The following is a 21,472-nucleotide window of genomic DNA, read 5'->3' on the forward strand; positions in this document are numbered from 1 at the left end:
GAAGTCAGAAGTTAAACACACATGACAGAAAAAAATTTCATAGTATCAGAACACAACTGTGATATTGCAGGTTTTCTCTAAAATGAAATTTATTTCTGTGACGCACAGCTTAATTTTAAGCATCATTCCTCCAGTCTTCAGTGTCACATGATCTTTCAGAAAACATTCCAAAATGAAAACACTGCTCAAGAAACATTTCCTATTATAATCCATGTTGAAAGCAGTTGCACTGTGTAATATTCTTTTGGAAAACATGAAACACCTAAAAAAAGTTATTTAATCAGTAGAAAGTTCAAAAGAACAGCATTTATTTGAATTAGAAATCTTTTGTTACATTTAATATTTTTATCAATGAATAAAAACATGAATTTATTTCCAAACAAATAATTAAATAAAATCTTACTGACCATAAATTATTATTATATAAAAATATAATTATTTCATAAATATCATACATTCAAGAAAATATATATTCTCTTGTTAACTTATTTTTTTGGTGAATTTATATTATATTTAAAAATATATATATACTGTAAAAAATAGTGTTAATACGTTATTGTAAAGAATAAATTATTTTTGTAATTTACAATTTAAGTAAAGGCGTATCTAAAATGAATCGAATGATCTAAATGCATATACTTTTACAGTAAAACATTGGTAAAAAATGTTTTATGTAGACTATATAAAGATTGAAACTTTACAATTTATAGTGAATTTATATTATATTTAACAAAATGTTATTTTACTGTAAAAAAGTGTAAAATTATATTTTAAGAAAAAAGCATTATCTTTGTATAAATTATAATTCAAGAAGAAAATGAATATATCTTAAAAAAATAATGCATGTAATTTACAGTAAAACATTGGTAAAATTATATTATGTAATGTATGAACGAATGTATAATTTAAAGTACAAAAACAAGAGAGCATAGTAAACTGATTATTATTTTAATATTGTTAATTTAATGTATGAATACTTATTTAAGAATTGAAATAATATGCTTATGTTTCTTTTTGTTGTTAGTTACTGACATTGGGATGTTTTATTTGACATAATATGTTACACAGCTATCGGTTTTAACCACGTGTCCACTCACCCGCAGGTCTCCGTTGGCGATGTGTGTGTGGTGTACGGCGTGGGCTGTGTGTTGTGCATTGTAGTGTGTGTCTCGTAGCGGAGCCTCTCTGCAGTAGATCTTGATGAGACACCGGTCGTGGATGTCACGAGGGTCCTCCAGCTCGTAGAAGATGTTGCGTGCCTCATCCTTTATAAGGAGAGCTGTGCCGGGCGAACGCAATGCACCCATCGTCAGTTTCTGAGGGAACATGTGCACGATGAGGGCGTGAAGCGTCTCCATGCTGGTCAGCTCATGAGTGATGTGCACCCGCCGCGTCTCGTCACCAAACTGCAAAAACAACACCGCTGAGAAAGACACAAAAAATTGATTTAGTCGATATTTGATATGCAATACAACAGTCCAACTGAGTTATACAAAAAGTGATACATTCTCTCGCAGCTATATAAAATATTGAACCCTGCTTGTCCAATCAAATTAGGGAACCAGAACTAACTGTGTATAATTGGTTTTGTCAGACTCAGTCTGGATGGTTGCATAACTGCTAAGAGTGTAAAAACTCCCTGCCTGATTCACCCAGATTTTTTATTGAAATTAAATTAAGTTGCAAAATTGACTCATGCAGGGAAATAAATCTATATTTATGTAGACGCTTCACTTAGACTGCATTCAGAGTGCATGTTTTTATCAGTTCATGCATGCCCTGGGAATTGAAACTATCACTGATGGTGCCACAATCTACTGTTTGAACGACAGGATTTATTTGTAGATGCATTTCAACTGTATGACAAATTTCCATATATATATAATTTTACAAACATTTTTTTTTCTTTTTCAAATACATGTTGTTCTTTTGAACTTTGTATTCCCTCAAAGAATCCTAAAATCACGGTTTCCACAAAAATATTAAACATTCATAATAATAATCGATGCTTCTTGAGCCGCAAATCAATGATTTCTGAAAGATCACGTGACATTGAAGATTCATGAAAATTCATCACAGGAATAAATGACAAAACATATTCAAATAGAAAACGTATTTTAAATAATACAAATATTGCACAGTGTATTACTGTTTTCACTGTATTTTTGATCAAATAAATGCAGTCATGGCGAGCGTAAATGACTTCTTATCAACCCCAAATTTTGAATGAAAGTAAAGTATGAATGTAGAATAATAGGAAGCATTTACTTACAATTAAACTTAGCAGACAAAATATCAGTATTTACATGCCTTCAGCATTTAGCATCATAGTCCTTCATGAGGATTGTAAACTGTGTTAAATATGGAGGTTAGCCAATGAAAATAGAGGTTATTTATACATGCAGTATAACAAGTAACAAATCCAGGTCAGATAGAGAGTGCCAACATGCACTAAATGATTAAATGGTGCACGAAAGCTCGCCTAACATTACAACAGAAGTGTTGATGTGTCATACCCGGTGCTCTCAGTTTAGCCTGGCTGGGCGATCGTGACAGTGGAAGACTCTGTCTGAGGATGTTGGAGCGACTGAAGCCCAGCGGCAGCTCAGCATCGGCCATGCTTTCCAAATTCTCCGCAGATGCATAACACACTCGCCCTCCCACCTGCTCACCCAGTGAGTGCTGCTGCAGCCCCGCGGCGCTGCGTGGAGTCCGCGCCTGCAGGAGACAGAGACAGAGACAGACGGATCAGTGTGAGTCTCAGAGCCGAGGGATGGAGGAAACACTCTCTAACCACCCGTATTGCAGAACTAGCAGTTTTGCAAGGGTAATGAAACCACTGTGATGGGAAGGCAAAAGAGCGTCTAGGGAAAACTGGGATGTGTGTGTGTGTGTGTGTCCAAAGTAGTGAAAGGAAACGCATGCAGGCTGAAACATTGTCAGATCATGCTGATAACATGATCATGTCAGCTCGACTGCTGCTGTGGCTGAAGCAAAAGAAGATATCCCACAGGAGGCATCCTCAAATTCATGTGGATTTTTCAATTTAGCTCTTCACTCATATGATTATATGTTTGCATTTCTGTTCTTTTTTTTAGGTCGGAAGATTTCACACTTTATATTTTCTAGCTTTCTATTTGAATACTTTTAATATAGCTATAACATACCATAAACTAAACATATCCATATACATATACACACACACACACACACACATATATATATATATATATATACACACAACACAGAACATACTATGATATTCCAGAGGTTTCTTAAATAACAAACCAAAATTTCAAACAAATTAACAAACAATGAAACAATTGCAAAAATTTGGAATTTGCAAGCCGAAAGGCTTCTACTTACACCATGCAGCAATATCTGATTCCTTTAAATCTCAGCACAGCACATACAGTATGGATGTCAGAGATGTGGCGGTGCATAACAGAGAACGTTTGCAGTACTAAGAATCGTTCTTAAACTGAACACACTGTTTCTACACTTCTGATTGGCAAATACATTTTGATTGACATGCATTCCAGCCAATCAGAATGCGTGAAGTCTTGATGGACAGGACAGATGTTTGCAGCTGTGCCCCTCCATGCCAAATTTCACGGGTGTTAACAGTCCTGGGATTCCTTTCTAGAGAGAGATATAATCAGGAATGTGCTGCAAGTTTCAAATATCTATTTACAAACCAAATAAATCTATTAGTTTGGCAATATATTGTAATTATGGATGCATAAATCTACCGAGAATCACAGCATCATTGATTCTGGAATCTTTCTCTATGGGCTACAGGTTAATGGCTTCACAATAAGAGTGAATTAACCTAATTTCCCCTTAGTTAATACATTAATTAGCATGACAGCCTCAACAGTGTGGCGTGTGTTTATGAGAGATGGAGATTTGCTAGTGACTTGGCAACAACAAAAGAAGGTGTGAAGTGTACATTTATGTAAATGTATTGAGTTAATGAGTTATATAAATAAACAAAAGTGTTATTTTGGTATCACAGTGATAATATTATAAAGTTTTTATTATTATATTTATATATTTTATATATTCTGTATTAATTAAAATTTTAAAAGTTTTACTGATTTTGTTGAGTTTTTCTAAAGTTAAATTAAATGACAATAAAAAATATTATAGCTGAAATAAAATATTTTAAGTTACAGTTAAAGTCTATTTTATGGTTTTAATGTTTTCTTTTTAGTTTATAATAACACAGTTTTTAATTTTTTGGTTTGATGTTTTTTTTTATTACTTTTATTAATTTGTATATCAGTTTTAGTTATTTCAGTACATTAAGTTAAAACTGAGAAATGTTGTGAAGTAAAACGAAAAGTTCTGTTTTAGCAATTTTCTGAATTTTTATATTTAGCTTTAGTGAAAAACAAATTTCTATTTCAATTAACAAAAAATATATATTTTTTGTGGATTTAATTTTAGATTAAGTTGACTATAATCTTGACATTATTTTATTCTTATTAGTTTTTTTTTATTTCTATAAATTTTTTATTAATTTTTGATTTCAATTTTAGTTTCAGTTAGTGCATCAAGTTAGACTAAATGAAAATAAAATAAAATACAAGCTAAAATAATATAAGTTTAAAAATAAAAATAAAATAAAATAATACTTTTTATATTTGATTTTAGTTCAATACAAACCCTGCACTACAATAACCCTGACATACACACACAGTTCTGTCAAAACAATAAGAAGTGCATCTTATTAAATGGACATGATATGTCACTGACATTGAGAGTATTTGGTTATGATGGCTTTCCAGGTGCACAGTCATCCAGCAGTCTCTTAACCCGTCACGACTTCCTGCATCTTCCATGAGCTCTGTGTAGTGTCACTCGTACAGTTCACCTCACACACAAGCCTGGTGTCACACATTTGAGCTCGACACAGACAGTTACAGCTTAAGTGCTTCACACTTGGTCCACATCTCAACTCTTCCTGGAAACAGAGATTCACAGACAGTATCCAGATGGAAGTCGAGGAACTCGGTCTTTGTAATATTGTAATATCCAACTGTCAGATGCAAAATTCTTCACCTCAGTCAAAGGCTGCTAATCGACTGATCAGGGGAGGAAAGTGTTAATCCAGGACTGATATTATTGGGCAATGCAATGACACCCAGCACTTGTAATACTGTATAAAGTATATATATATAAAAATTAATTCTGCTTACCAAGGCTTCATTTATTTTATTTTATTAACGTTTAAGTTAATGCAAGCCCCACAACAAAGTAATTCTTTATTTATATACTATTTTTTTTTTATTGACTGAGTGATTTTTTTTGTCAAGCTCTAATATCACCTATAATGCTCTCATATCCTATTCAGGATGCATTACACATATCCAAAATTACTATTCAGACTCTAACATTCTCGCAAAAATGTTTTAATAAAAATAAATGCTGTTCTCGTTTTAAAATAAATTCTTTCTATTCATAGAAAAATCCTGAAAAAGCAACACAGCTTATTTCAGCACTGATAATAACCAGAAAGCTTTCATGAGCAGCACATCAGCATACAATCATGATTTCTGAAGATCATGTGACACTGAAGACTGGAGGAATGATGCTGAAAATTCAGAACAAATTAATTTTTTTTAAAACAGGCTACATTAAAATGTCGATTTTATATTGCAATAATATTTCGTATTTGTACTGCTGTACTACTGTATTTTTGATCAAATAAATGAAGCCTTAGAGAGCATAAGATACTTTTTAGAGCATAAGAGAAATTTTTTTGGACAGTGTATCTTAGAGGTTACAGCAACCCCGCGGCTAACACTGGTTTCTTTTGAAAAGATTTTATGGGATTTTTACCTTTAACAGGATTGGACAGGAAACAGTTAGAGAAGAGGGATTCAGGGAAATGCAATCTGTCGAAGCCCGACGATCGAGTCCTTGAGCGAGACACTTCAGGGCAGAACTGCCTCAGCTATAAATGCATTTACAATCACCCAGTATTAAGTGTCTAAATGGCAGCTAATTATAAATTGCTGAATTCTTAACGTAATCTATTCATTATTGATATTCATTATTAATATTCAGATCTAATGTATGCGTGTGAGAAAATCTAACAGTGATGAAAGAACCTGGTGCAGCACAGCCGATGGTTCTCTTGTAGTCCAGAATGCCGCGAGCTCATCGGTACACCTGGGGCCAATTTAACCAAAGCAAGCCGTGCGTTTCCACATGCCAGAAACCGTCAAAGAGTTTACAATCTAGGGCAACCAGGCAGCTTCTAGATTCATGTCCTCGGAAATGTCCCCATTTTACAGCTCGTTCATAACAATATATAGCAAAAAACGACCTACAGTACACTACCAGCATGTAACAAACGTGTAGTGATTATTTTCACCAACAGAGGGTGCTGTGAGATTGCCACTACTTGGCTACTTTAACCATGAAGAAACCAAGAGTGTTGCCAAGTCAGCGGTTTAAAAGTAGCCCAATTGCGCGAGGAAACCGCTGACTTGAGAGCACTATTACATCAATTATCTAAAGAGACACATTCTGCATAAGAAATATCTTATTTCCCTACTATATAGTAGTCGAAAAACAGTATGTGAGGTGAGTAGTATGTCCGAATTCATAGAATTCGAAAAGGCGGAAAGTACCCGGATGACCTAATTCTTTCTCCTGGATGCTGAAGTGCGCATTCGATGAACACTTTACTATCCCATGAGGCCACGGGAGAAGATTTATGAATGGCCGTGAAGCAAGGCAACTGACTTAAAATTCAAATGTAGTAACGGTTATTGGTTTCAAGCTTAATTATGATGATTATAGTCACTGACTATTCAAGTTCAATTAAAATACTGTTTGTTTGTCCCATATAATATAAGCTGAACATGGCGCTGTTTTGCGAACAATTTTAAACATTCTCGAACGTTCCATCAGTGAATTAAAAAAAGTAATAATTGACTAAATTGTTACACTTGCAATAAACTACATTTGCAGAAAGCAAACACGTTTGTGTTCAAAATAAGTCTAAAATGCAAATAATAATAATTAGCTATAGCAAGCAAAATGAAGTAAAAAAAATGGTGTTAATTACAGCTTGTGAAAAGAAAATATTAAATACAATTATTTTTTAAATACTGTTTTTTTTTACATAGGTTTTTTTTTTTTGGTAATGTGTTTTTGTAAAGTACTAATTTTGTTATAATATGATACTGTTTTGATCTGCTTTTTTTTTGGTTATTATTTACAGTGTGATTTTTGGTGAATAGTATTATTAAAACCAGTAAGGGCCAGTAAGCATCATAAAATTATTAATTATAATAATATTAGGCAACCCACAACAATTAAACACAAATGTGTTCTGTCGTCATTTTATAAATCATACATAATAACAAGTGAGATTTCAATGATTTTGACCACAAAAATGTTCCTGGTTTTCTGATCACTGCATTCGTCATATGAAAAACACTTTTCTTCCCAAGGTTTATACAGTTTACAAGAAGAGAGCAAACCAGAAGAAAGCCAAGGGCAAATTTCTTTGCTCAAAAGGATCTTAGTAACACTTCAGATCGTAGGTTTGTCACGTTCAGCTCTCCAGGGAGTTAAAGAAGACTATTAAGGCTGTGCACAGCTTGACCAAATCAGCCTCGGGATGCTCCGTAGGGTTCTTCAAAACCTGTCCTCTCTCCTGATACTGTGAAAGGTATCTCAGCTCTGGAGGATTTCCAGCATTGTCCAACTGTCAAATACATGGTAGGTGTCCCGACCGCCCCTAGGGGATGCAGTCCGGTTGCTTCACTTCTCACATCTTGAAGACCTGCAGAAGTCCCTTGAAGACATTGATGTCATAGGCTGCATTTACAATGGAGGTGAGTCAGTGCTCTGGAACCTTGCGGAGGAGTTTGCCTTGAAGATGGACTTCCAGGAAATGCATACAGTCTATAAATAAATAATTTGCCATATAGTTTCCATAATAAATGCTCCTACGGAGCCACTGGATTATCCCAGTATGCACCTTCAGAATGCATTGTGTTCACTTTAGCATTAAATGTTACTCCCTGTGAGGCATTGAGCAAGAGCAGCGTTTCACCATTCATTCAGCAGACCATTACCAGTTAATGCATAGATACATTTCAGTTATTCAGTGCCATTTTGTGTCATGCATTGTTTAGTTTGATTGCACTGTGGATATACTGTGATGTTTTGCATCAGAAGTTTTCCTTGAGGATCATTAAAGCTACACAAACATACATAAACATGCAACACATACATTTGGAGAGGGAGAGATGTCTCTTACCTTAAAACTCCAGTAATGTGGCTGCTAAGAGAATGAGAGATCAAGATAAAAGGGAAAGAGTAATGAGTTATGCAAGGTTACATCTATTTAAACACATAAACTAGCATTCAAACGTTTTGGGTCAGTTATGTTTTTTTTTTTTTTTTTTTTTTTTTTTTTTTTAAATAAGTTAATATATTTATTTAGCAAGGATGCATTACATTGATCAAAATTTACAGTAAAACTTTAAAAATTCTGCAAAAATGTTAAATTGCTAAACTTTCTATTCATAAAAGAAAGCTGTGAAAAAAATACATGCTTACTTTCCACAAAGCAGCAAACTGATTTCAACACTGATAATAAATAAACAATTATTCTTGAGCAGCATATCAGCATATTTCTGAAAAGTCACATGACACTGAAAAACATTTAATGTTGTAATGATACTGCACAATATCACTGTTTTTTATTTATGTACTTATTTCTTTTTAATAAAGAAATGTAGCCTTGGTGAGTATAAGATACTCATTTTAAAAATATTTTTATAATTATAACGACCCCAAAAAATCTCATCCATGGAAAACATTCAGGTTGGAATAGAAAAATATGGATATACTTTAAATTAAGAAATTAAGAAAAGTCCTTGATTGTGTCAAAAACCTTAGGTCAGTGGTTTAACACAGTGTTTTTGCATGAGGGAAATTTATTTCAGACTTTCAACATCAAATTTTCTGAATTTTCGGAAACTATCATGTGGGTTTTAGAGCTAAACAAACATGCTTTCAAATTCTTATTTATATGTATCTCTTTATCTGAAACTCAAAACACTGCCTACAAAACATTTTTGCACAGACATGCTCAGTTGTTTGAATTAAATGTTCAAACATGCCCTGAAAGGTGGGTAGCTCACTATGTTTTGAGATGCTATTTAGCTGATCACTAAGACCAGCAGAAGTGTGTGTGTCAGAGCAGAACACAAAAGCCACATTCACATGTCCGAACACACACACATTCATTAGGAGAAGGGCTTTAGTTAACTTACAGTAAGAGTAGTTCAGTATGAGGAAGAACAGAAATTAGATGAAGACCCACCCTGTATCCCTCTCGTCATATTTCTCTCAATCCCTCTCTCTGTCTCTCATTGTTTATGTCTCATTTACACAGGCATGGTTCTCTTTGTGTGTGTATGTGTGTGTGTTTCTCTGTCACACACACACACACACACACACACACACACTCAGACACTGCGGCAGGCCACACCTGCTTCTATACCTCCATGTCATACAATCACCTACACTGTTGCTATGACGACACAGAAATCTACAACATCACTACAATTTAGCATGTTAAATTCAACATCAAACCAAAATCTCCCGTTTTACTTTCATAAAACACTGCTGATCTGTGCATAATCCGTCTGTGCATGCAATTCCAGACTGAAAAACATCAAAAAGCCTCAAATTATTATTATCATCATTGTTATTATTACTAAATAAATACGTAACAAATAAAAAAATAGAATGACGTTTTTAAATTAAACTTGGAACTGATTGGAACTGTTTATGAATAGTACTGTAGGTAATCAAAAACTTACGGTAATTAAATAAAATAAATAGAGCATGCATGGATGGATGTTTTTTTTTAAAAAGCACGCTATTCTAGATTAAAAAAAGGCAAAATAACAACAACATCAATTATTATTATTAATAATAATATTAATATATTAATACTAATTATTATTATTATTATTATTATTATTATTATTAATAATAATAATAAATTAAATTATTTATTTATAAAACAAATATTAAATATTATTATTAATAAATTAAATTATTTATTTATAAAACAAAGTAAATAGTTACATCTTTACATTCAACTTGGAACCAGTTGGAAACATTTATAAAATAGAATAAAACAGGTTAGAATAGAATAGAATAGAATAGAATGGATGGATGGATGTTGCTTGCAAAGAACAAATCCCTTTGAATATAATGTTTCATTTTAAAGTATGTCTAAATTTAAAAGTATAATGGTACAGTATGTGAATGCTCATGCTTTCAGGTTGAGAGCAATTATATATTAAGTCCCACCATAATACATTAACACACACACAATTTGCACCTGATTACATCCTCAATCATACCATCAAGCTGTCAGTCTGTTCACTGAGGGTTTCTCATGTCCTCCATGATACCATGACTAATTAATTAGCTCCATTCTCGGCCGACTTTCTTTATCTAGTTCTCCACTCCTCATCTACGGACTGTAGTCATTTCCTTAGCTAGTCTCTCTCTCTGCATCCTGAAGCTAACAGCCAACATGAAATTGCATGTACAATGGATCCTATTTACTTTAATACACACTCCTGGTCTTATTGTGCACGTCACGATTCAGTGCATGTTTTTCCACAAAAAAAAACTCTCATCATAATTACCTGAGAAACAAGGTTTCAAATGATAGTTATAATAGCCAAATAACCGTTTTGGTTTTATTTGACTGTTATAGTTAATGCAGCCTTTCTGAATTGCTGCCAGCATTAATACAGACGTTTAATGCATATTAACATTCAATTTTAAGAATCTTTACCATTGGGTTACATGGAGATGCTATGGAGGGTGAACTTGACCTTCAGCCTTCACGTCCCTGTCAGAAATCCTCAAAAGTGTGTGCCGGTGGTTTTTGAGTTGGAGAACAGACCCCCACAATCCACAGCAAAATCACATTCTGATACATAACGCTCACATCGCAAGATCCAACCGGCTCCTGAAGAATAAATCCAAATCCCGCCCTACATTTTCTCCTGTTTCATGCACTAATACGTCACTTTATGGAAGTGAAATGCGAACGTCTCTGTCCTTCAGTGCTCTTCCTCTCTCTGATTCTCAGTCTCCTGTATGCCAGCCAGCTATGTGATATCATTGATTTCCCTACATGAGCTTGGTTACCATGGTAACGGTAGACTCCCCTCTCTCTTTCTCATTCCAGTGGTGTTTGGAGACGATGGATGCAGCCAGACGGGCAAATACACAGAGCAAATACAAGGAATGATGGAGAGATTCCAAGAGGAAAAAGAAAGAGTGGATTGATAGAGAGAGAGAGGGGGGGGGGGGGATGGCTGAAAGAAAAGAGCAAATGGCCATATGGATTTGTACATAGGTGCAAATATAAGCTAGACTTGTACATTTTCTAATGAGAATTTCAGTGTTTGTGCATTTGAAAGTTGCGCAGTCACAGTGTTAAGGCCTGTTCACACCAGGAACGATAACTATAAAGATGAATATATCAGTTAAAACTTACATTTTTGAACATTGTCTTGGTTACTAACTTAAATAATGACTGGATTTACGTTGAACATTGACTGTCCAAGCCTTAAATTGTTTAAAACAATATAAATAGACTTTAGTATAAATATTAAATAAAATATTATTTTAAAATATTGCATTGGCAGCTAACTAAAATAATTACAAACAAAAACCAAAACAAATTTGTTATATTTTTTTAAATCATAAAAATAACAAAAAGCACATACAATTATTAAAAATGAAACTAAAACTGAAAATCTAAAATTAAAAGCTAATTTTAAAAAAATATGAGTAAAAAATGTACAATGGTTACTATGTGCTTGCTTATTAGTCCAGGTCAAAACAATGGAATTAACAACTGTGTGTGTGTGTGTGTACATGTGTGTGTGTGTGTGTGTGTGTGTGTGTGTGTGTGTGTGTGTGTGTGTACGTGTGTGTGTGTACATGTGTGTGTATGTGTGTGTGTGTGTGTGTGTGTGTACGTGTGTGTGTGTACATGTGTGTGTGTGTGTACATGTGTGTGTGTGTGTGTACATGTGTGTGTGTGTGTGTGTCTGTGTGTGTGTTCTTGTTTTAGTGTCATATCAGGACACATGACATGGGTATGACACAGGTATTACAAGGAGAGGGTGACTAATGAGGACATAACCCATGTCCCCATTTTTCAAAACGCTTATAAATCATACAGAATTAGTTTTTTTGAGAAAGTATAAATGCACAGAGTTTCCTGTGAGGGTTAGGTGTAGGGTTGGTGTAGGGCCATAGAATATACAGTTTGTACAGTATAAAAACCATTATGCCTATGGGATGAACCCACTTCCCACAAAAACAAACATGTGTGTGTGTGTTTATATATTCTTTAGCAATTATTAGACTATTAAAGTATATTTTACAAGAAAATACGATTTAGTTTTTTCTGATTCAGAATTCAGTGTTTAATTCAGTGTGTTACTTGTCTTTTTTGTACTTAATTACTAAATTCACCAGCAATGTTTGAGTGGAGATTTTTTCTACACCATTTCTTTCCAGTGAATATATACACACACTCCCAGTATGTGCAATAACAGGAGAGACGGTTGACTTATCAACAACCACCCTACTAGAGAAGAATGACTGCAAAGAGGAGGAGGAGGAGGATGAAAGAGATAATTAGAGGTGGGAGGAAGTATGACAGACAGAACACAAAAAACAGAGAACAAAAACTATGACAGGCGGAAAAACATTCATCAAAGGCCTTTTTCAATATTTAAACATAGAGCATAAATATAGAACAGCATTTTTGGAACGTTATTTTAAGGTCGCTGTGTGGAATCAGGACAAAACAGGCCCTGATTCAAACCTGCATCTCCCAAACGAGCACCAAGGCTCAACATATCTGGAGCAGATATATCAAATACACACAGACACACAGACACAGATAGTCGCGTGTGTTACCTGCTGCCGTGCACAGTTGGTGCTGACCAGCGTGGCGGCGTGCTGCGGAGGGTATTTGTTCCTCTGATGCTCCGTCTCGCCGCTCTTGTGGAGCTTAGCAAACGCCTCCATGTCGGGGTTAGAGAGGCGGCGTGTGTTACTGCCCAGAGTGTGATAGCGGCGCTGATATTCAGCATCATCCCCACGCAACATCACAAGCTCTTTATCTTCTAGTTCTCCCTCTCTCCTTCTCCCTCACAAACCTGTGGAGAGGAAAACGTAGAAAGCAAAAGGTCAAGGGCTGGATATTTGGTATGTTGAACGGAGCAGTTCGATGTATACACACTAAAGTTTGCGAGATTAGGATTAGAGCTTCCCAAGACATTGTATTATAAAATATGATGACTAAAGTGACTGGATGGTATGTTTTTTCTGATGCAATTTGTATGCTTGTTGGCTAATATTACTCACAACCCAATGTGCTACAAATGAGGACTGGAATCTCTGATGTCTTTCCAAGACTAATTTGATGATGTTGTAGTATGTCCTAGATTCGGTGTAATGGCTTACTGTATACTTATAATTAAATGCTTTGTTATCACACATACAAACACACACTTTTCATAACATAGTCTTTGCGAAAGTATGCAAAGTTGGATTCAGAGATGTGTTATTATTGTTAACTAAAACTAAACTATTACAAATTATATTCAATTCAATTAAAATGACATACAGTTAAATTAGATAAATAATAATAATAAATCATTTTATGTAAATGTACTGGCAAAAAAAAAACATTAATAATAATAATAAAAATACATAAATCAATCAATTACAAAGCTAAATAAATTAATACAAATGACAAAAAAATATATAAAAAGAGAAAGCCATTTTAAAATATAAATAAATACTATAATAGTATCATGTACAAATATTTACAGGTACAATCAGATTTCCCTAACTATGAATCAACCAAAGCAGTTTTATAAATATTTTTTTTTTGCTTCACTTTCACGTTTATGTAAGTGCTGTACAATTTTTTTACGATATTACGCACTGTAAAATCACATAAAATCACACAATCCTCATAAGATAAAAAATAAAACATGCAAATAAAACTATAAGCAACTAAAAATATATATATATATATATATATCCTTGTTTGCTGTGTATCTTCTCAAATAGAAATAGAAGATGTTGCTATGGTGTTGCTAAGGATCTGAGTGTTTTTAGAATGTTGCTATGTTATTGCCAGGCAACCAACCAAAGTCCACGACAAAAAGAGTCTAAAGGTTCCATCTTTGACATTTTAAAACATTATAATTCCTACAGTTCATGTCATGTTATAGCAGCATGAGTTTGTACAAATCAGTAACCTAAAGAGCGAGCAATAATAATATTCCTTCCATTAGTGAATATCCTTATGAACTGACAGTAAAGCAACCGTATAAAATGACACTGATGTCTTCACACAGTCATATCTCTCAAAGCCAACGGGAGGGAAAACTGACGTGTTAAAGGAGGGAAGAGGAAATCAGGGATGTAGATATAAGACGCAGAGATGGTGGGACGGAAATTGTCTGATGATGTGATAAAGGTTGAACGTGAACATACCTATGCCTGGCAACCGCGTGCTAATCGAAGAATTATGATTTGTGTGTTTGTGTGTGTTTTGCTGGAGGATATATCACACTGAGCTCCAGCACATGTCAGCCAACACTAACACTGTCTGACCTGTCAAACTGAGAAACACACACATAATACCACTATAAAGCCGAGAATGACGTCATGCGCACAGAAAATCATTATACAACCAGAGAGAGATGCATTTAGCTCATTTCTGCATTGCATTAACATGCAGCTAAAACATGAGTGTTTCAATAATAAACAATAGGAGCACAGAGCAACTAAATTATTTGTAAAAAAAAAGAAAAAAAAAAAAAGAAAGAAATGTATATATATATATATATAAGTACTAATTAAATGAATGAATTAATAAAGAAATAAAAAACAAACAAGTAAAGCAAATAACAAAACAATATTAATAAATTAAAAGGCAATTTACTGAAAAAAATGGTGTACACTTAAAAAAATAATACATAAATAACCTAATTGAATGACTAACAAAAAATACAAAAAACTAAAATAAACTAAATAAATAAAAAACAAATAAATAAATAAAGAAAATAGCTTAAAACTTAAAAAGTGCATTGCATATGAAGAAATTCTTCAACCGAATGTGAAAATGAGCTGGAGAAAAATGTTGTTTTTCATAGGTGTTGTGCATGGAGACATAACACCCACCGAGCTCAAAATAGAAGCCCAAACTAATAAAGACACCCAAAACAACAAAACCCACAGAAGAGACGGGAAAAGATCAGAGGAGAAAACATTATATTATCATACCGCTGAGAGGAAATGGAGAAAGCGTTTCAGAGAGTGAGAAGAATAGAATAATCCACATATAATCATAAAGTCCTTCATATTCTGATCTACCACATGAGCTTTTAAACCTCCTCTAACCAGAGCCGTAATTAATGAGATGGACAAGTGGGTGGAGACTACAGCAATTAACCAATGAGAGAGTGACTGGGTCTCTGCAACATGAAATTATATTTGAGTATTACAAATCATTATTGCCATATTTAAAAGTGATTATTTTCAGGAGCATTTACATTAAAAAGCATAAAAAGGTTAAGGCTAAAACAATAAGAAACAGAAAGCTGAAGTAGAACAGTTTGCTCTTCCATCTCATTATATACGGTCTGATTGCTGAAGGAACCGCACTATTGAACTTTCTAGGTACACAAATCGTGTCTGGTATGCAAACAGTCTTCCCAGCTGGGCTAACAGTGCCTGACAAATGCAGAAATGTAAAGTATAATTCATGTCTGTACCATAAACAGTGAGAAATTAGTTCAGAATGTATGGTTCAATGGCATATTATTTCTTTCAAACTAAAATAGCAAAGCAGTACAACATTTAAAGCCATTCTAATAATTCGAGTTACACACTTTTAACTTTTAGGCCCATTTTCATCAAGTAGAACAAACCACTGTGACAACCAATCAGCAGCTAGCTAGCAGAGCCCTCAAAGGACCAATCAGTGCTTTGCAGAAGCACATAAGCAGTTTGTCAATATTTGTAGTATGAAATGCCAGGTTTATTAAAAAGCTAGATTAATTCTATTCTCTGTCCTTGGTTATAACCGCAGGCATCATGCATTCATCTACAATTACGACAGAACCCATGTAATGTCCGTGTGTTTGTGTGTGATAGAGTGCACAAAGATTGATTACAGCCCAGTTTTAACACTCCTCAGATAGACACATAAACCAAGTGTGGTGTGACAGGTGTTTTGACCCCCGGACGCCTCTAAGCAGGTATGAACGATCGGTCGTAAGTGTCGGGGGATTCTGGGAATTCTTGTCTGAGGGGAGTCAGTAAAGGGACCAGGAGATTAATGATCCATCGTTTAGTGTCAGGAACAGATGAGAGATGATGAAAGCTGGAAAGAAAACACAGGAAAGACACTGGGGTTCATTAGAGGATTGTAAAGAAATTTAGTGCTCTTTCACAATACGAAATTAAATTATTTATTGAGTTATTAATTTATTATATATATACACAATTAAATACTAACTTACAGTAAATAATTTCTAGGAAATTAAATGGATAAAAAAAAACTTAATCTAAAAAACTTGCTGATTTAACAGAAGAAAAATTATATAAATGAATAAATAAATAATCAAATAAATGTAAAAAAAATAAATAATATAATATTATATTTTTGGAAATATTTTGTAAACTGCATCAATGAAAATTTAAAGAAATCGATTATTTACTTAACTTATTAATTTAATTATATGGACATATAAAAAAATATAATATTTCTGGAAATAATCTGTACACTGTAAATTTACAAAGAAATCAGTTAATTCGATTTTAGGAAATTAAATGAACTATAAAAAAAAAAAAAGTTACATACAAAATGTTTTGATTTATTTTCTAGTCCCGTTTCAGGGTTGAATGTAGTGAGAAACACCCCAGAATCCTTGAGCACAAAGGGGGTGTGGCCAGTGCTTCTGATTATGACATCACAAAGGAGGTCATCGCTCATGGTGACGGTGACCTCGCTATTAAACACTGCAATAGATACTGTACACACACACCGTTTGTGTGTCATAGAGTGAGCAAACAGGCTGAGATGAGAACGAACGAAAGAAAGAAAGAAAGAAAGAAAGAAAGAAAGAAAGAAAGAAAGAAAGAAAGAAAGAAAGAAAGAAAGAAAGAAAGAAAGAAAGTTGCAATACTATGATATCATACTACAGAAATCTAAAAGAGATGATCCATCATCTACAGGTTTCTAATAAAGCAGTCTGGTCTGTGCTGGACTCCAGCATATAACCAGTCCAGCAGCACACAGTAATAGGGAAGTTCATCTAAAGACCCCTAACAAGAGAATGAAATTAAAAGAAAATCAGAGAACATATGCAAAGCCTAACGCTGTTTGACAGCAATTTACTGAGCTGTTACAACATCTGCACCCCAGAAGTGAGTCTCATGATGTGTTAACAGGCTCTAGGGGTTACCATCTATCAGATATATGAAATCACACAAATCAGTGGGAAAATGTTTTTAACAAATGAAAAATAAAGTCTAAGGGGCTCATTTTAATGCAAAGTTAGATTTAACTGTTTAAATGTTTGTGGTTGGTAATATCTTCTAATGTTTTTGAAAGTAGTGTCTAATGCTCTGCAAGGCTGCATTCATTTGACTAAAAAATATAGTAAGAACAGTAATATTATGAAATAATATTATAAATTAAAATAAATGTTTCCTTTGTGAATGCTTTTTAAGATGTAATTTATTCCTGTGATCAAAGCTGTATTTTCAGCATCATTCCTCCAGTCTTCAGACTCACATGATCTTCAGCAACATTTCTGATTATTATCAATGTTGAAAACAGTTGTGCTGCTTCATATTTCTGTGGAAACCCTAAAACATTTTTGTTAGGATTCTTTTTTGAATATAAGTATTAAAAAACTGTTTATTGGAAATAGAAATTAGAATTTTGCAAAATTATAATGTTTCACTGTCACCTTTGAAACATCCTTGCTGAACAGAAAGTACTAATCAGAGGCCACTCTTCAATTTATTTATTTAGTAATTTATCAGACGCTTTTATCCAAAGCGACTTACAAATGAAGAATTTGTATAATTCTTACATTTTTCTTTTTTTTTTTTTTAAGCAAGCACATTTAATTTTTATCATATTTTATGTCATTGTGCTTCTCAAGTGTATGTTTCTTGATTTAAAAATAGATATTTGTATTGGACATGAAAACATGAAGAAAATCACATTTTGCTGTGCAGTTCTCAAGTTCCTCTCAGGAAATTAGGGCACAAGAAATGCACGATCCCAAATTAAAGATATCATGATACTGAAGTGATGATGTCATAGAAGAAATGAACGGGCAATCATAACTTGAGGCTGATATTTCAGAGTACATGAAACACCTGCTGGAAGGTGAAAGTCTGATTAGATATTAATCAGCGTTAGCAGAGAAACCAGCGGGACATAAACATGCACTCGCTAAAGTGGAAGATGGAATAAAACTCCAACTAATTCTGCTCGTTATCTAACATGCAACTTATTACGCACACACAAAGAGGCATGTTGCTTTGGGAAAATAACGAGGAAACTAATTATAAGTGTGAGCATTAAATCATCACGGCTATAGCTGAATGTTAATTAATTTCGCCATGAGGAGAAACCCATATCACGAAAAATCATCCGTGGACTGAGATTTCACACCAGGAGATTTAAATGCGGCACAAAATCTGACCCCTCGCCACTACATTTTAATGAACATCTCTCTCTCTGTCTCTCAGGACTCTCTCGGCGAAGACAGGATTCAGTTTAACCTTTGACCTTGTGACATACCGCCCGCAGGAGGCTCTAAACAGCCAGAGATTGAGGATTGACACTAATGTAGCCGTTCTCAGGGTCAGTCCTCTCGTGAGGAGCATCGCCGGGTATCAGAGGACGTGTCTTAAATGAATAACCATCCTATGTGTATGGTTCATCAGCAGTAAAACATGTCACGCTGACCTCAGTGGCATCTAGCGATAATGAAAAGCAGATTTAATGGCAACTGTAGCGCTTTCATCTGTAAGCATGCACGTAAAACCGTCAGTGTGCATATGGACTTCAAAACCAACATATGGGGTCACAGATGCTGTGAAAGAATCAGAAACATGTCCAAGCTAAATATGCATGCTCATTAACCTGTAACCATCAATGCCATCAAAGACAGTGTAGAGACCACCAGTCATTCCACATTTTAACAAAGCTGAAAGGAACTAGTGGCATAAAATCTAGCCTACTTTGTCGCTTATTCGAGCAAAACCTTTCATGCAGTGTGTAACACCGCTCTAAGTGAATGAAAACATCCTGCAAAGGTTTAAATCTGAAAATGCACCGTGTATTTATAAGTTATCGTCTCTCAAAAGAAAGAGTCGACTCTGAATCATTGAAATGAGTCATTTTTAAAACCAATCCTATGCCGTTTCATGTTGACGTCCACATTAAATATAAGCGTATTTACCCACCCATTTGTTGGTTTGAATGAAAATGCTAATTCATTCCTTGCCACTAGGTGTCGCTTTTGGAGCAGTAAAATAGCGGCTTCCCTGGTAACGCTGTACACAAAGCAGCATGCACTCACAAACATTGTTTTATCAGGCATTACAGGTACAATGATATTAAAATGAGAACAATCGGACAAATCACCACAGATCAGTGTCATGCAAAGTAGGGGTTTGGAAAAATGGATCGTTGACCGAATCGTTTGGGAGTCGTTTATCAGGGTTAAAAATAAATGCATATTATCAGACAATGAAAGTGTTTTTTTTTTAGCTTGCATGCATGTCAACCTGTTGTTGGGGACTCCCAAAACCAAAATATGAACATTTCATAACCAATAATATGGGTACTTTAAACCTGATTTAGTTTTAGTGGACTGATAACGACCATCCAATCAGAGACATTTTGACAGCTAACACATGAAGACTTAAAATGCCAATGTAACAGTGCTAATTATACTATTGCTCACTCAAAAACATGCTCCAATGTTCTTGTTTTACTAGACAGACAAACGATGGACAAACAGAGAGAAGCAGGGCACATTATACGAAAAGTCTGAATGAAGGAATTTCAGTGCCCACTTCATCATGACACGAGAGCATGAAGAGATGATTTAGGCCCACAGTAGTTTTTGAGCATGTGCGTGAGATGCATGCAAGAGGTCTGAGCTTTTAAAAATACTTGCACAGCTCCAGGGTCATTTAACAGCCAGCGACTTCAAAAATGTACGGAAAAGAGAGAATGAGAGAGAGGACAGGAGAAAAGGATGATGGAGAAGAGAAGAGAAGCATGCATCCCACCGCTGCAGGGGCCTTCAAAGGAAACTCTGCCCCGATATGAAAATCCATAATCCAAACAGTAATGAGAGAGAGAGAGAGAGAGAGAGAGAGAGAGACACTGTCTTTTCTGACAAGAATGCGAAGCCTTGCAGGAGGAGTAATTGTCGTGTCAGACAATTGTCTGAACAAAACAAAATATGCAAAAAGAAGTACGATGCTTGTGTAATATAAATCACCGACCGTCTTCATTCACACTGATTTATCAAGAATATCTAGAGCTGATGTCTTAAGCACCATATTTTGCTCAATATTCAGATTAGTCATTTGAAGAAAGTGCTAACCGTGAGTATTACACGTTGGTTTTTGCATTTCTTTTTTATGGCCTAAGCTGTTCTGAGTGAATTTTATCCTGTTGGCAATGTTCCCTGTAATTAATTTTTTTCTTGCTGAGCAAATCTTTTCTCTATCGGGCGGACATTTCGGCCACCTGAGCAAAAACATTCTTTATAACAGAGCTGTACACAAAAGTGTGTAACTTTTAACTTTGCAGTTTTTCTCAGTTGCTTTGGTGCATTTCTCAAAAGAACTGGTACAAATAGCAAAACACCACAGATTCCCTGCAAAAGCCAATGTCTTGCTCAAAATCCTTAGTTCATCTCTCAAAAATAGATATCTATGTCAATGAACATGTCTGTGCCATCAGAATGACAAGTCCTCGTGTCATAGTTTATGGGTAAGACAGTCAAATCGCTTAGTCATGTTGTCAATATAACAGTGTACTCTGGAGGGATGTTCTGATGGAAACTATGGCAAGATTTTTGACGACAGTTACTGTATTGAACAGTATGCCATATGCTTACAGTATATATCCATATATCCATTTCAAACGTACACATTTACACAATACTGTATGTGGGATATTGATTGAAAGAGACTGGGTAGAATTCCCAGTTACACTTTTACAGTACTAGTGGTCTGACCCAAAAAAAAAATATAAAAAACCTTTACAATGTCACTGTGATATAGAAATTGAAAAAGAAATATGGGCACAAAGATGACA

General features: G+C 34.6%; 1 protein-coding gene across 6 annotated transcripts in view; it reads right to left on the reverse strand.

Moving 5' to 3' along the window:
• The window catches only part of srcin1b (SRC kinase signaling inhibitor 1b), a 49,700-nt gene that overhangs the window by 22,482 nt on the left and 5,746 nt on the right, over positions 1-21,472 (reverse strand). For 4 of the 6 annotated variants that reach the window (XM_026258456.1, XM_026258453.1, XM_026258455.1 and 1 more), the window contains exons 2-5: positions 13,006-13,247; positions 8,288-8,311; positions 2,517-2,718; positions 1,098-1,423 (exon numbers count right to left, since the gene is read on the reverse strand). In XM_026258456.1, the coding sequence (XP_026114241.1) occupies positions 1,098-1,423; positions 2,517-2,718; positions 8,288-8,311; positions 13,006-13,197 (744 nt within the window). In that variant the 5' untranslated portion in view covers positions 13,198-13,247. Of the gene's footprint in view, positions 1-1,097; positions 1,424-2,516; positions 2,719-8,287; positions 8,312-10,855; positions 11,278-13,005; positions 13,248-14,598; positions 14,719-21,472 lie in introns of those variants that run through there. The other 2 variants (XM_026258454.1, XM_026258458.1) reach the window with 2 other exon arrangements.

This window comes from Carassius auratus, unplaced genomic scaffold, assembly GCF_003368295.1.
Source record: "Carassius auratus strain Wakin unplaced genomic scaffold, ASM336829v1 scaf_tig00214714_1_2670353, whole genome shotgun sequence".
In the NCBI taxonomy this organism is placed as follows: Eukaryota; Metazoa; Chordata; class Actinopteri; order Cypriniformes; family Cyprinidae; genus Carassius; species Carassius auratus.